This window comes from Mustela erminea, chromosome 20 (assembly GCF_009829155.1).
Source record: "Mustela erminea isolate mMusErm1 chromosome 20, mMusErm1.Pri, whole genome shotgun sequence".
NCBI lineage: Eukaryota > Metazoa > Chordata > Mammalia > Carnivora > Mustelidae > Mustela > Mustela erminea.
In genome coordinates, this window is record NC_045633.1 from 33,964,467 (window position 1) to 33,980,237 (window position 15,771).

Genomic DNA, 15,771 nt, shown 5'->3' on the forward strand with positions numbered 1-15,771 from the left:
GAACCTAACACTGGGTTTGATCTCACGATGACCCTGAGATCATGACCTGAGCCAAAATCAAGGGTCAGACTCCTAACCGACCAAACCACCCAGGCACCCTGACAATACATTTTTTCAAACGGGTCTATTTAGACAGTTTACATTTAATATAAATTTTGATTGGTTAGGATTTAAGTCTTCAATTTTACTTGTTTTCTCTTTGTTCCCTCTGTTTCTTTTGTACCTCTCTCCCTTTTCTTGCCCTATTGTGGGACAGGACTTGAACATTTTTTAGTATGCCACTTTAATATTTCTAGACTTTTAATGTAGCTCTCATTTTATAGATTTTTGGTGGTTGCTATAGAGGTTATATTATACACACTATGATAATTTAGTAGTATTAATCTTTTTAGCGGTTCATGTGGAATGTAGAAACTTTACCACCTTTACATCCCTTTCCCTTTCTTTATGAGATTGTAGTCTTGAATATTATCTCTGCATACATTGAGAACCTCATGAGATGATGTCATAATTTTGCTTTCATCTATCAAACATAACTTTAAAAATTCAAGAGATTACATTCACCTAGATATTACACTAAAAAGTGCTTTTTTCCTTCATTCCTGGTGTTTCCAGTTTGTTATTTCCTTTCCATTTAAAGAACTTTTCCTTGATCACATCCTTTTTGTTTTGTTTTGTTTTAAGATTTTGTTTCTAAGTAATCTCTACACCTAACATAGGGCTCAAACTCCCAGCCCTAGGATCAAGAGTTGCATGCCCTACAGCCAGAGCCAGTCAGGCTGCCCCCCCTCACTTCTTTTAGAGCAGTTCTGACAGTGGCAGATCATTTTATTTTCTTTTATCTCATAGTGTCTTTATTCCACCTTCATTCACTGGATATGGAATTATGCATCATCAGTTCTTTTCTTGCAGCACTTAAAAAAAAATGTTTGCCACTTCTTTCTCTCCTCATGGTTTCTGATGAGAAATTTCTCATCCTTTGAATTGTTCTTCCCCTGTATTTTCCCTCCATCCACTTTCAAGATTTTTTGTCTTTTATTTTCAGACATTTGATGTGTCTGGGTGTTGATTTATTGGGGTTTATCCATTTAGGGTTTGCTCAGATTCTTGAATTGGTAGGTTTGTGTCCTTTGCCAAATTTAGGATCTTTCCAGCAATCATTTCCTCAAGTATTCTTTGTGTATCACAGTCTTTCTCCTGTCCTAGGACTCCAGTAAATGGAGTAAGATCTTTTGTTATTGTCTTGTAGGCACTTGTTCTTTTTTTTTCTGTTTTGTCTCTGTTGTTCAGATTGGGTATTTCTACTGATATATCTTCAGGTTCACTGATTCTTTCCTCTTTTAAATCTTCATTTTGTTATTAACCCCATTCTTGAGTTTCCACTTACTGTAATTTTTCATTCTGAAATTTCTGTGTGGGTCTTTATATCTTTTTCTTTGATGAGGCTTTCTGTTTTCCAGTATCTTTCAAAAGTGTTTATAATTACATGTTGGAACATTTTTGTGATACCTGCTCTAAAATCTTTATTCAGTAACTCCAACATCTTGTCACGTCAGCGTTGGCATCTGTTGATTGGCTTTTCTCATTTGAGTTATTTTTCTGGTTTTTAGTATGAGGAATAATTTTTTATTTTATCCTGGATATTTTGTTTTGAGGCTGGATATATTCTGGTTATTATGTTTTGAGGCTCTATTTCCTATAAATATCTTCTATTTTAGCAGTCAGATGTGGACCTTCTGGTCCATATTTGTAGGCAAAATGCAATTTAGTTTTTGAAACCTCTGCAGATCTAGCTTGGCCTGACCCACTTGTATACTATTCAGAGGCCAATTTGAACCATCAGAATTTTCCACATTGAGGTTCAGTTCTCAAAGCTTTTGTTTTGTTGTTGCTGATTGGTTTCACATGTGGGCTGCTTGCGGTGGCATGCCCTGTACTTCATACACATATTTAAAGAATCCCTTTTCCTATGGGGTGCCTGGGTGGCTCAGTCAGTTAGGCATCCAGCTCTTGATCTCAGCTCAGGTCTTGATCTCAGGGTCATGGGTTTGGGCACCCCCCCCCCGCAAAAAGAATCCTTTTTCACATTCTATTTGAGACAGCATGGTGTGCTACCCTTTATAGTATTATTCAGTTAGTGCAGGTTGTGGATAGTAGGGCTCCTCTCCAATCTCTTCAATGCTTGATGGGAAGGGGGAGGTGTCACCTCTGCTTTGCTGGGGCAGAGTGGGCATTGATGAACTGGGCTTTGTCCCACAGTCTCTGCAGTACCTGATGAGAAGAGGAACACTATGGGTTCTTTCCTGGTGTTTGCCTGGAGTAGGGTGGCAGTAGTCAAAATGGTGCCATCCTGCAGAACTCCCCTCTTCCTGGTCATTTGGCTAGAGAGAGTGGGCTTTTCTTGGGGCTTTTCCAGGTGAGGCAGTTGGCGGGGGGCTTGCTGGCATTTTCTGTTGTAGGCTGCTCTGTTACCCAAGACAGGATAAACAGAAGACAAAACAAACCGACCACCTGGGAAACTCACCACTGGGTCTTCTCTTAGGTCCCTACCCAGTTTGCCTTCTTTTCTCCACCTCTTGAAAGAGGTCTTTCAAGAGGACCATGGATTCATGTATTTTGAGCAGGAGTTTTGGTTGTAATTAGCAAGAGGAATGTGATGGCTGTATTTAGTCTGTCTTCTGTGGAACCAGAAACAACATCTGGCATTTGTAATCATTTTATTGAGAAATTTTGAGAGTGTGACTACTCCTTTTAGCAGTGATACACTTGCTCCTGTGTGATGAACACTCCTGTCCATACTGTGTATGGGTTATGTCTCAGGGTCACAGCTGGCAGTGAAAACCTCACCTCAGTATACAGCATGCAGAACCCCACTCTCTAGCCCATCTGCCTCCGTATCTCTTTCCTCATTTCATCTGTCCATGTGGGCCCTGTTCTCCAGGTGAACAGCCTCAGCCTTTTTATCCCTTACTAGACTCGCATATGGTTGGTGGACTGGCAGGAGATTAGGTGGGCTAGTCCATGGCAAACACTTAGAACAGCAGCTGGCACCAAATCAGCAGGCATTACACAGGGGTCGGTGGTTGTTAAATCCTTCAAGTTTGGCATGGACTCTGCTTCAGTAAAAGATAACCCAAATTGTCTGTGATCTCCCACCAAAGTAGCGGAGTCGATTCTCGTTAGCTTCAGTTTGAAGACGAAATTTTTGGTCATGCAGTAATCTGCCAACATTTATCAAGTGCTCGCTGTGTTGCACATCCAAACAGGAACAAATAAGGTATAATCCAGGTCTTCAAAGAGCCCAGAGACTTGAGTCGGGAGTAATATATATATGAATGCACACAATACATAAATGCAATGAAATTAGTCTGTACAAGACAGAATGGGGACTGCAGGGTGGACGTGGCCATATGTTTGGGGCTGAGGAAGGGTCCACAGAGGTTGTGACACTCAGGCTGAATCTTAGAAGATAAATAGGTTTTCCCTAGGTGAGTAAAGGCATTCCATGCAGAAGCATAGATCAGTGCAAGTAGTTTAGTGTCCACATAATCTGTGTCATATTTCTGTAGGTCGATCGAAATTGTATGTTTAGAGAAGCACACAAGCCAGACTATTTTACATGCTTATGCTGCTGGTTTTATCTCTTATTATTTGCATACAGATAATTATAATTTGAGTTGATATAACATATTGATAACGGCACAGTGATAGAGAGTATCCAATTTATTTTATTTTTAACATTATATTCATTTATTTGACAGAGACAATTAAGAGGGAACACAAGCAGGGGAAGTGGGAGAGGGAGAAGCAGGCTTCCCGCCCAGCCCCAATGCAGGGTTCAGTCCCAGGACCCTAGGATCATGACCTGAGCCAAAGACAGAGGCTCAACGACTAAGCCACCCAGGTGCCCCCAGAGTAACCATTTTAAAGATAAACCTCTTGGATCTGATTCTTTTTTTTAAAAAGATTTTTATTTATTTATTTGACAGACAGAGATCACAAGTAGGCAGAGAGGGAGGCAGAGAGAGGAGGAAGAAGGCTCCCCGCTTGAGCAGAGAGCCTGATGCAGGGCTCGATCCCAGGACCCTGAAATCATGACCTGAGCCGAAGGCAGAGGCTTTAACCCACTGAGCCACCCTGGCGCCCTGGATCTGACTCTTTCAAGACAAGACCAGCGTCTGGACACACATTCAGTCCCAAGTATAAGATAAGAACCCCACTGAGTTGCTAATCTGAACTGAGTATGAGGGCAAGAAATACAGGGTTGCAGGTGCCTGCCTGAGTGATAGCAACTTGAGTTTTTACCACAAATGTGCTGGATCTCCCTGCCTCCACTGTGTTGCTGACACAGCTGTGCAGCCTCTGTTTCTAGCTGCCTCTGGCATCTGTTAGAGGCAGAGCTATTTCCTCCAGACTTTTTACTTTGTCTGGATAAGACTTGGCCAGATTCAATTTCATCTTCCATATTGGGCCGTCTGGGGTAGGGTGGCAGCTAAACCACGCACCTTTTCCCCCACTGTCACCAGTTTGCTCCTGTCCTCTCCAGCTTCTCTTTTCCTAGGACAGCACTGGCTGGAGGCTGCTGTTATTCTTCTGTTATGCTGTTATGGAGGGCATGACCCAGAGCACACGGAATCTTCCCTGTGTATCTTCCGCCTTTCCCCTTGCCTCTTCTCTCCCCTTGCTGCCTCTTTGAATGCACTAAAACCCAGCATTCCCACACACCAGCCTCTCTGTGGACCGCAGCCTTTCATGTGCCTCCACCCGAAACTTCCCCAGGCTCCTCTTAGCCCCCGATCCCCTATGCCCAAGAAAAGACTTCCTCACAGAAACCTCTTTGGCTAAGTTGTGCCCCCATCCTATGTTATCATGACAGCCTGGGGCGGAGTGTATTTTCTGTTGGTGACCACAGTAATATCTCCCATTACACATGCTCTTGTTACAATATAATCTTACTGCTGCTTCCATCCCAATGACGGTGGCAGTTTGTCTCTTCCCTTGAACGTGTGCAGATCTTTGAGATTGTCTTGACCAAATACAGTAGGACAGAAGCGATGCTGTGGTACTTCCCAGGCCGATCATCAAAATGCTGCACACATCTGCCTTTTTCTCTGGGAATGCTTTCTCTTTCAACCAAGCCGTCATATTGTGAGGGAACTCAAACTAACCAATATGGAGAGACAATAGGCAGAAGAAATGTGCATCTGTTCCGGCCCACAGTTCAGCAGAGGTCCCAGCTGATGACTGGTATCAGCCACTAGCTAGTTGAGTGAAGATGCCTCTAGATGATTTCAGCCTCTACCCATCAAGCACCCTTAGCCTTTGAGTCTTCCTAGCTGACTTCCCAGACATTGCAGGCCAGAAACAAGCCAGTGCACTGGAATTACAGAATCTCTGAGGATCTAAAAATGATTATTTGGGGTGCCTGGGTGGCACAGTCAGTTCAGCATCCAACTCTTGGTTTTTGGCTCAGGTCATGATCTCAGGATCAGGAGATCGATCCCCGCATCAGGCTCTGTGCTCAGTGCAGCGTCTGCTTGAGATTCTCCTTCTGCCCCTCCCGGTTGCGCGCTCTCTCTCTCTCTTTGTGTGTGTCTCTCCAAGAAAGGAAGGAAGGAAAAGAAAGGGAGAGGGAAAAAAGAGAGAAAGAAAATGATTGTTTTGTACTACTACACATTTTATTTATTTATTTTTTTACTATTAGTAACTGAAACAGTCTTTTTCTTTTCTACTTCTGTACTTTCAGTGTATTTTATGTGTCTACTGTCTGATTTCCCTGTTAGACTATACGCTCCTTGAGAGCTGGTTCTGTGTCTGCTGTGCTGCTTGCTGTATCTTACATGGCACAAAGAAGGCAGTGGGTGCCTTCGCAATAACTAGTGAATTAATGAATAGGAGGTTAGTGTTTTCTCTTCTTTTAATGTGGGTAGACATGCATGTTGGTGTCTGTATGTGCAAGCAGGCATCCAGGTGTTTCTGCATCCAGGGTAGCTTCTGGTCTGCAGCTCTGTGCTTACCAGGCTGATCCCTCCCTCCCCAGGAATCTTCTTCTCTCCCCCCGACCCAACTATCCACTGGTGTGAGATCTACTTGACTGGTTCTGTCACATTTGTTACTTGCAAGTGGTGCCTTTAAGGAAAGGTGAAGAAATAGGAGGCCGGGAGTTCCAAAGACATACTTGACCCATTTTATAATTTTGTCAATGACAATCTTGAGAGAATAAATACAACCCTTAGGTAGTCTGGTATTTTGTCCTTCACAGCCGTTCACGGGTGGTGTGGAAAGCGAGGTTAACAGCTGTTACTGTGCCATTATGGAAAAACTTCAGGCTGCCCTCTAGTGGGAAGTAGCACATTAAAGTACTATATTATACTCCAAGGCAACCTTGAACACGGAAGGAAGAAACAAGAGTGTAGGGACCAGTCCTGTCTGGTCATTTTTTTGTCCTGTAATTGGGGCCTATAGCATTATCTGGCAGGTAGTAGGAGCTCAGCTAATATTTACTGAGCAAAGTAAACAACGTGCACTGTTTGGGAGTACTAGCACATTTCTTCGGATCTTACTATGTAGGAGACATTAAGCCAAGTGCTGTAGATGATATAAATCAGGGCCAGGTAGTTAATATTTGAGGCATAGAGGCCGTATGGTCTCTGTCACTACTCAACTCTGCTGTTGTGGTAGGAAAGCAGCCACAGACATACATAATCTAATGAGCATGACTCTGTTCCAGTGAAACTTTATTTATAGCAATAGGTGACCTGTTTGCAGGTCATAGTTTGCTGACCCCAATATAAATAATAATATAAATACTAAAAACGGATTTTTGTAGTCAGGTTCACCAATAATCTCCTATTGCCAAATCCACTGGATCCTTTAAAAATGTTTTTTGAGGGGCACCTGGGTAGCTCAGTGGGGTAAGGCCTCTGCCTGTGGCTCAGGTCATGATCCCAGGGTCCTGGGATCGAGCCCCACATCGGGCTCTCTGCTTGGCAGGGAGTCTGCTTCTCCCTCTCTCTCTCTGCCTGCTTCTCTGCCTACTTGTGATCTCTCGCTGTCAAATAAATAAATTAAAATCTTTAAAAAATAAAATAAAATAAAGTAAAAATAAAAATGTTTTTTGGGGTGCCTGGGTGGCTCAGTGGGTTAGGCCTCTGCCTTCGGCTCAGGTCATCATCTCAGGGTCCTAGGATAGAGTCCTGCATCAGGCTCTCTGCTCAGCGGGGAGCCTGCTTCCCCCTTCCTCTCTGCCTACTTGTGATCTCTGTCAAATAAATAAATAAATCTTTAAAAAGTGTTTTTTAATATGAAGTATTTCAAACTTCAAAAATATACAGAGGATAATAGAAGGAATATCTCCTTTATCACCAAATGTTTATATTTTGCCATGTTTCAGATCTTTAAAAATAAAAATTCAGGGGCGCCTGGGTGGCTCAGTCAGTTAAGCATCTGCCTTTGGCCCAGGTCATGATCTCAGGGTCCTGGGATCGAGCCCCACATAGGGCTTTCTGCTCAGCAGGGAGTCAGCTTTTCCCTCTCCCTTTAGCCCCCCCCAACCCCGTGAATGCTCTCTCTCATGCTTATGTGCACGCTCTCTTATGCACATCCACACACTCTCTCTCAAAATCTTTAAAAAACAAGTAAATAAAATAAAAATAATATATTAAAGATACAATTAAAGTTCCTTTGTGTATGCCACCGGAATGCCATTTCCAGGTGTGAACATGATGTTGAAGTTGTGTGTTTTCTTCCTGTGCATACAATTATTATCTTAATATATGTGGGGTATCCATATTAGGAATATTATTTAGTATCCTTTAACTTTGCATGTATCATTATGTCACTTTGCTTTTTCACTTAACGTTGTTTTTGACATTTGTCCATATGCTATGTGTACAACATTGAATTATTTTTAATAAGTGTTTTTTGCACACAAAGGTCACAAGGATTGTCTATGTTTCTTTCTAGAAGTTTTATATTTTTACCCTTTATTTAGTTCTCTGATCCATTTTTTTTAAAGTAATCTCTGAGCCCCAACATGGGGCTCAAACCCATGACCCCGAGACCAAGAGTCACATGCTCTACCGACTGAGCCAATCAGGCACCCCTTTCTGGTCCATTTCAGATTAATTTTTTGTGTACTGTGTGAGGTAGGGGCTGAGAGTAATTTTCTTCCATACAGATATCTAGTGTGGGCACTTCATAATGTGTTCACAAATTCTTTGACACACTGATCTTCGAAAGATAGAAACTAATTCTTCTTAGGTGTGGGCTGTACTTAATGACTTGATTTTAATGAATGGAATGTGATAGAAGTGATGGTGTGTGGCCCAAAATTAAGGCATAAAAGTCATTTTGGTTTTTCTCTTGCTCTCTCTCCTTGGATTCCTCACCCTGCAGGAAGCCAGATGCCATATGCTGAGGACAATTAACAAACCTTATGGAGAGGGCCACGTGGTGAAGAACCAAGGCCTTTTGCCAATGGCTGGCAAGGAACTGGGGCTTTCTCTGAACGCTAAGCAAGTGAGCTATCTTGAAAGCAAATCCTACAGCGCTCATTGGGCCTCCATATGACTATAGCCCTCACTGATGCCCTGACTGCCTCCTCATGAGCGCGTCAGAGCCAGAGCCACCCAGGTAAGCCACTCTCAAGTTTCTGACTCACAGAAACTATAAGATAAATGTTGATTTAAGCCACTAAATTGTGGAATAATTTGTTCTGCAGTGATAGAGAACTAATACATCCGTGTTCCAGCATCTTCCTCATTGAATTACAGCAGTGCCAATGTAGAACATCAGCCAGCGACATATATGTTAGTCTTTTTTTCTGGATTCTCTGTTCTCTTCCCGTAAACTATATGTCTGTTTATGCAAATAGCATACTGTCTTCACTGCTGTAACTTTTTCCGTAGTCTTCAAGTCATGTAGCGTAAGTCTTCCAAATTTGTTATTGTTACTTCTTTTGTCAAAATTGATTTGGCTATTCTGGGTTCTTTTGCATAACCATATATATTTTAAATTAGTCAATTTCTACAAGAAAAAAAAAGCCGACTGGGGTTTTCTTTTTTTTTTTTAATATATTTTTTAAATTTTATTTATTTGACAGAGAGAGAGATCACAAGTAGGCAGAAAGGCAGGCAGAGAGAGAGAGAGAGAGAAGCAGGCTCCCTGATGAGCAGAGAGCCCGATGTGGGGCTCTATCCCAGGACCCTGAGATCATGATGTGAGCTGAAGGCAGAGGCTTTAACCCACTGAGCGACCCAGGCGCCCCTCAACTGGGGTTTTCATTGGTACTGCACCAAATCTATATATAGCTCAATGTGAGGATAATGGTTATCTTAACAACATTGAGTCTTCCAATCCATGAACATGTATCTCTCCATTTATTTAGGTTTTCTTGAATTTCTCTCAAAAACGTTTTGCAGATTTGTGTAATGAATGTTTTAGTGTAGAAGTTTTGCATGCATTGTGTTAAATTTTAAATATTTCATGTTTTATGCTATTATAATTGGTATTGTGTTTTTAAGTATAAAGTGTTCATTGTTGCTGCAATTGATTTTTCTGTACCGATCCCGTCTGTTTCATGCACTCTTGCTCAGTTCACTCATCAGCTCTAGCAATTCTTCTGTAAATTGCATCAGATTGTCTCCGAACACAAATCATGTGATCTATAAATAAGAAACGTTTTTACTTCTTTCTTTCCAATTTCTATGTTATTTCATTCTTTTTCTTGCCTTGAGTGTCCTGGTAATGTTGAATAGAACTAATGAGAATGGATGTCCTTACCTTGTCCTAGTCTTTCCTCATTAAGTGTGTACGTATATGTGGTGATAATATTGAAGATCTATTCTCCTAACAAACCTCAGGTATACAACATAGTATTGTTGATTATTGTCATCATGATGCATATTATATCCACAGAACTTACTCGTTTATAGCTGAAAATTTGTACTCTGTACCCTTTGACTAACATATCTCCATTTCCCTCACCACCCCCAGGCCCTGGCAACTGCCATCCTACTCTATTTCTATGAGTTTGATTTTTTTAGATTCCACGTGTAAGTGAGGACATACAGTATTTGTCTCTGACTTATTTCACTTAGCATAATTCCCTCAGGGTCTGTCCATGTTGTTACAAAAAGCAGAATTTCCTTCCTTTTAGGGCTAAATAATATTCCATTCTATGTACATACTGAATTGTCTACATGCAGTCTCCCATAGATGGACACTTAGGTTATTTCCATGTCTTACTTATTGGGAATAATGCTGTGATGAACATGGAGACACAGGTCTTGGTTCAAGATCATGATTTCATTTCCTTTGAATATATACTCAGAAGTGAGATTACTGGTTATATGGTAGTTATATACATATATATTTTTTGAGGAACTGCCAAGCTTTTTTCCACAGCCATATTTGTGGGTTCCAGATTCTCCACATCCTCACCAACACTTACTTTCCTTTTTAAACTTATTATTATGGTCATCCTAGTAGTTATGAAATGACACCTCACAGTGCTTTTGGTTTACATTTCTCTAATGATTAATGACACTGATGTCATGTCCTTGTTGGCCATTTGTATATCTTTGAGAAATAGTTATATGAGTCCTTTGCCTATTTTTAAATTATTTTTTAAAGAGATTTTATTTATTTATTTGACAGAGATCACAAGTAGGCAGAGAGGCAGGCAGAGGTGGGGCTGAGCAGGGAGCCTGATGTGGGGCTCAATCCCAGGACTCTGGGATCCTGACCTGAGCTGAAGGTAGAGGCTTTAACCCACTGAGCCACCCAGGCACCCCCTTTGCCTATTTGTTAATTGCACTATTCCTCTTTTTGTTGTTGAGTTGTAGAGACTTGCTGTATATTCTGGATATTAAACTCTGATCAGATATCTGATCCCATTCTGTGGATTGTCTTTGCACATTCTTTTTTTTTTTTTTTTTAAGATTTTACTTATTTATTTGACACAGAGAGAGAGAGAGATCACAAGCAGGCAGAGAGGCAGGCAGAGAGAGGAGGAAGCAGGCTTCCTGCATGACCCAAGCTGAAGGCAGAGGCTCAACCCACTGAGCCACCCAGGCGCCCCTGTCTTTGCACATTCTTAATAATCACCTTTGATGCACAAATTTTTTAATTTTGTTGAAGCCCAGTTTAGTTTTTTTTTTAAAGATTATTTTAGAGAGAGTGTGTGTGTATGAAAGAGAGAGAAAAACTGGGGGAAGGGGAAGAGGGAGAATCTCAAGCAGACTCCCCACTAAGTATGAAGCGTGATGTGAGGCTTGATATCACAACACTGAGATCATGACCTGAGCAAAAACCAAAAGTCGGATGCTTAACCAGCCGAGCCATCCAGGTGCCCTTAGTTTTTCTTTTGTTGTTAATGCTTTTGATATGAAATCCAAGGTCATCAAGATCTACCCCTGTGTTTTCTTTTAGAAATTTTATGGTCTTAACTTTAATATTTAGGTTAACTAATTCTTCTTCAGTATTGTTTTTGCATATTTGGAATGCTTCCAATTCTGTATGAATTTGAGGATTGACTTTTCTATTTCTGAAAAAAAAAGAAAAGGCTGTTGAAATTCTGGTAGGTATTGCTTTGAATTTACAGATTGCTTTGCGTAGTATTGTTGTCTTAACAGTAGTAAGTCTTCTAATTAACGGGTGTCTTTCTATTTGTTTAGGTCTTCTTTAATTTCTTTCAGCAGTATTTTGTAGTTTTTAGTGTACACATCTTTGGTTAAATTTATTCCTAGGTATTATAGTATCTTAGAGTCTACTGTAAATGGAATTGCTTACTTTCTTTTTGGATTATTTATTGCTGATATATACAAACACAATTTAACACAATTGATTTTGTGAGTTGCTCTTAAACCCTACAACTTTGTTGAGGGTTCTAGCTCTAGTGGCTTCCTTATGAATTCCTTGGGATTTTCTGTGTAGAATAATGTCATCTACAAATAGAGATGATGTTACTTCTTCCTTTGGAATTTGAATGTATTTTATTTCTTTTTCTTGTCTGGTATCTCTGTCTAGAACTTCTAGATCAGTGTTGAGTAGCAGTGGCTAAAGACGTGCGTCCTTTTCTTGTTCTTGATCTTACAAGTACATTTTCAGTCTTTCACCACTGAATATGCTATTAAACATGGAGATTTCATAAATACCTTTTATCACATTGAGGAATTTTCTATTTTTGCTTTTCTGAGAGTTCTTACCACTACAGGATTTTGGATTTGTCAGACGTCTTTTCTGCACTAATTGAGATGCGTATGTGTTTTTCCTTTGTTCGATCAATGTGATGTATTACAGTGATTTTCATATATTGAACCAGCCTTACATCCTTAGGATAAATACCATTTGGTCATGGTATATAAGGTCTTTTTTATATGCCAGATTTGGTTTGCTGGTATTTTGTTCAGGATTTTTGCATCTATCTTCATAAAGGATATTGGTCTATAGTTTTCTTATGATGTCTTTATCTGGTTTTGTTATCTGCTCTCATAGATTGACTTACAAAATGTTCCTTCCTTTTCTATTTTTTGGAGGAATTGGAGAATAGTAGGTGCCAGTGAGGCCATCTGGTTCTCATATTTATTTGTTGAGAGGTTTTTGATTATTGATTCAGTCTTTTTACTTTTTAAAAAAATAGTTTATTTACTTATTTAGAGAGAGCATGCAAAGTGTAGGAGGGACAGAGCGAGAAAGAGAGAAAAAATTTGAAGCAGACTCCACCTTGAGTGTGCAGCCTTATGCAGGGCTCAGTCTCACAACCCAGAGATCATCACCTGAGCTGAAACCAAAGTTCAGATGCTTAACCAACTGAGCCAGCCAGGTGTGCCATCCTTTTACTTGTTTTATAGGTCTATTGAGATTTCTATTCTAGTGAAATAAGTCAGAGAAAGACAGATCCATATGATTTCATTCATATGTGGAATTTAAAAAACAAGATAGATGAACATATGGAAGGGGGAGGGAAGAGGGAGAAACAAACCATAAGAAACTCTTAACAATAGAGAACAAACTGAGGTTGATCGAGGGAGGTAGTCGGGGGATGGGCTAGATGGGTGACGAGTGTTAAGGATTGACCATTCTATCTTGTGTTGAGCACTGGGGGCTGTATGTAAGTGATGAAACACTGAATTTTACACCTGAAACCAATATTGCACTGTAATGTTAACTAACTAGAATTTAAATGAAAAAATCAAAGATTTTGAGTCCATCTTCAGTTGGTTTAATTTGCATATTGCTAGGAATTTGTCCATTTCATTTAGATTATCTCATTTGTTGGTGTATTCACGGTATTCTCTTATAAGCCTTTTTTATTTCTCTAAGGTTGGTTGTAGTGTCCCCACTTCCATTTCTGGTTTTAGTTATTCATGTCTTCTTTTTTTTTTTGTCAGTCTATCTATAGGTTTGCCCATTTTGTTGATATTTCCAAAGGACCAACTTTTTGGTTTTATTGATTTTCTATTGTTTTCTACTCTGTATATCATTAATCTTCATTCCAATCATTATTATTTCCTTTCTTCTGCTAGCTTTGTATACAGTTTGCTCTTTTTTCCTACTTTCCCCTGGTATAAAGTTATTGATTTGAGATCTCCCCACATTTTAAATGCAGGCATTTACAACTATACATTTCTTTCTGAGCACTGCCCTCACAGCATCCCATACATTTAATGATGTTATCTTTTCATTTGATTGATTATCTATTTTTAAATTTTCCTTGTGATTTCTTATTTGAACAACTGTTTAAGAGTGTTGTTTAATTTCCACATACTTGTGATTTTTTTTCAGTTTTTCTTCCTTTTTTTTTTTTTTTTAAAGATTTTATTTATTTATTTGACAGTGAGAGAGGGAACATAATCAGGGAGGGAGAGGGAGAAGCAGGATTCCCATGGAGCAGGGGCCCTGTGATCATGACCTGAGCCAAAGGCAGACACTTGACTGAGCCACCCAGGTGCCCTCAGTTTTCCTTCTTTTACTGATTTCTATCTTTATATTTTGTGGTCGGAGAGGATGCATGGTATGATCTCAGTCTTTTAGGTGTAGGTGGTTTACAGTCTTGTTCAGGTGCTCTAGTTCCCTGCTGAGCTTCTGTACAGATAGTCTGTCCATTTAAAGTAGTATATTGAAGTCTCTAACTGTTAGGGCAGAACTGTCCGTTTCGCCCTTCAGCTCTTGCTTCATATAATTTGGGGCACTGTTCTTTTTGTTGCATATATGTTTATAATTGTCATATATTCTGATAAAATTGGCCTTTAAATCAATAGAGAATGTCTCTGTCTCATAGTTTTTAAAAATTTTTTAAAAGATTTTATTTATTTGAGGGAGGAGTGTGAAGGGGATGGGTTAACCTGGTTATAAGTACTAAGGAGGGCACATATTGCATGGAGCACTGGGTGTTATTTGCAAACAATAAATCATGGAACACTATCAAAAATGAATGATGTACTGTATGGTGACTTACATAATAAAAAAAAAAGATTTTATTTCTTTGAGAGAGAGCAGGAGTGCACTAGCAGAGGGGGGTGGGGTGGAGAGGAAGAGGCAGACTCCCTGCTGAGTAGGAAGCTTGACATGGGGCTCAATCCCAGAAACCTGAGATGATGACCTGAGCCAAAGGCAGAGGCTTAACCCATACTGAGCCACCCAGGCGCCCCAACATCTAGGTTCTTTTCGTAGTTTGACCATTGTGGACATTGCTGCTGTGGACATTTGGGTGCATGTACCCCTTCGGATCACTACATTTTTATCTTCAGGGTAAGTACCCAGTAGTGCAATTGCTGGGTCATAGGATAGCTCTTATTTTCAACTTTTAGAGGAACCTCCATATTGTTTTCCAGAGTGGCTGCACCAGCTTGCATCCCCACCAACTGTGTGGGAGGGTTCCCCTTTTTCCGCATCCTTGCCAATATCTTTTGTTTCCTGACTTGTTAATTTTAGCCATTCTGACTGGTGTGAGCTGGCATCTCATTGTGGTTTTGATTTGTATATCCCTGATGCTGGGTGATGTTGAGCACTTTTTCATGTGTCTATTGGCCATCTGGGTGTCTTCTTTGCAGAAATGTCTGTTCATGTCTTCTGCCCATTTCTTGATTGGATTATTTGTTCTTTGGGTGCTGAGGTTGGTTAAGTTCTTTATTTCGGATACTAGCCCTTTATCTGATATGTCATTTGCAAATATCTTCTCCCATTCTGTCAGTTGTCTTTGTTTTTGTTGATTGTTTCCTTTGCTGTGCAAAAGCTTTTGATCTTGATGAAGTCCCAATAGTTCATTTGTGCCCTTGCTTCCCTTGTCTTTGGTGATGTTTCTAGGAAGAAGTTGCTGTGGCTGAGGTCAAAAAGGTTGTTGCCTGTGTTCTCCTCAAGGATTTTGATGAATTCCTGTCTCACATTGAGGTCTTTCATCCATTTTGAATCTGTTTTTGTGTGTGGTATAAGGAAATGGTCCAGTTTCATTCTTCTGCATGTGGCTGTCCAGTTTTCCCAACACTATTTGAAGAGACTTTTTTCTGTTGGACATTCTTTTCCTGCTTTGTCGAAGATTAGTTGACCATAGAGCTGAGTGTCCATTTCTGGGCTCTCTATTCTGTTCCATTTATCTGGTGTCTGTTTTTGTGCCAGTAACATACCATCTTGATGAATACAGCTTTGTAATAGAGCTTGAAGTCTGTCAACTTTGGTTTGCTTTTTCAACATTTCTCTATTTGGGGTCTTTTCTGGTTCCGTATAAATTTTAGGATTATTTGTTCCATTTCTTCAAAAAAAATTGGTGGT

General features: G+C 40.2%; 1 protein-coding gene across 2 annotated transcripts in view; it reads left to right on the plus strand.

Annotated features, from left to right (window-relative positions):
* Positions 1 to 15,771, plus strand: part of POM121C (POM121 transmembrane nucleoporin C) — a 51,058-nt gene that overhangs the window by 2,215 nt on the left and 33,072 nt on the right. For both annotated transcript variants that reach the window (XM_032327014.1, XM_032327015.1), the window contains exon 2: positions 8,398 to 8,634. In XM_032327014.1, the coding sequence (XP_032182905.1) occupies positions 8,606 to 8,634 (29 nt within the window). In that variant the 5' untranslated portion in view covers positions 8,398 to 8,605. The remainder of the gene's footprint in view (positions 1 to 8,397; positions 8,635 to 15,771) is intronic.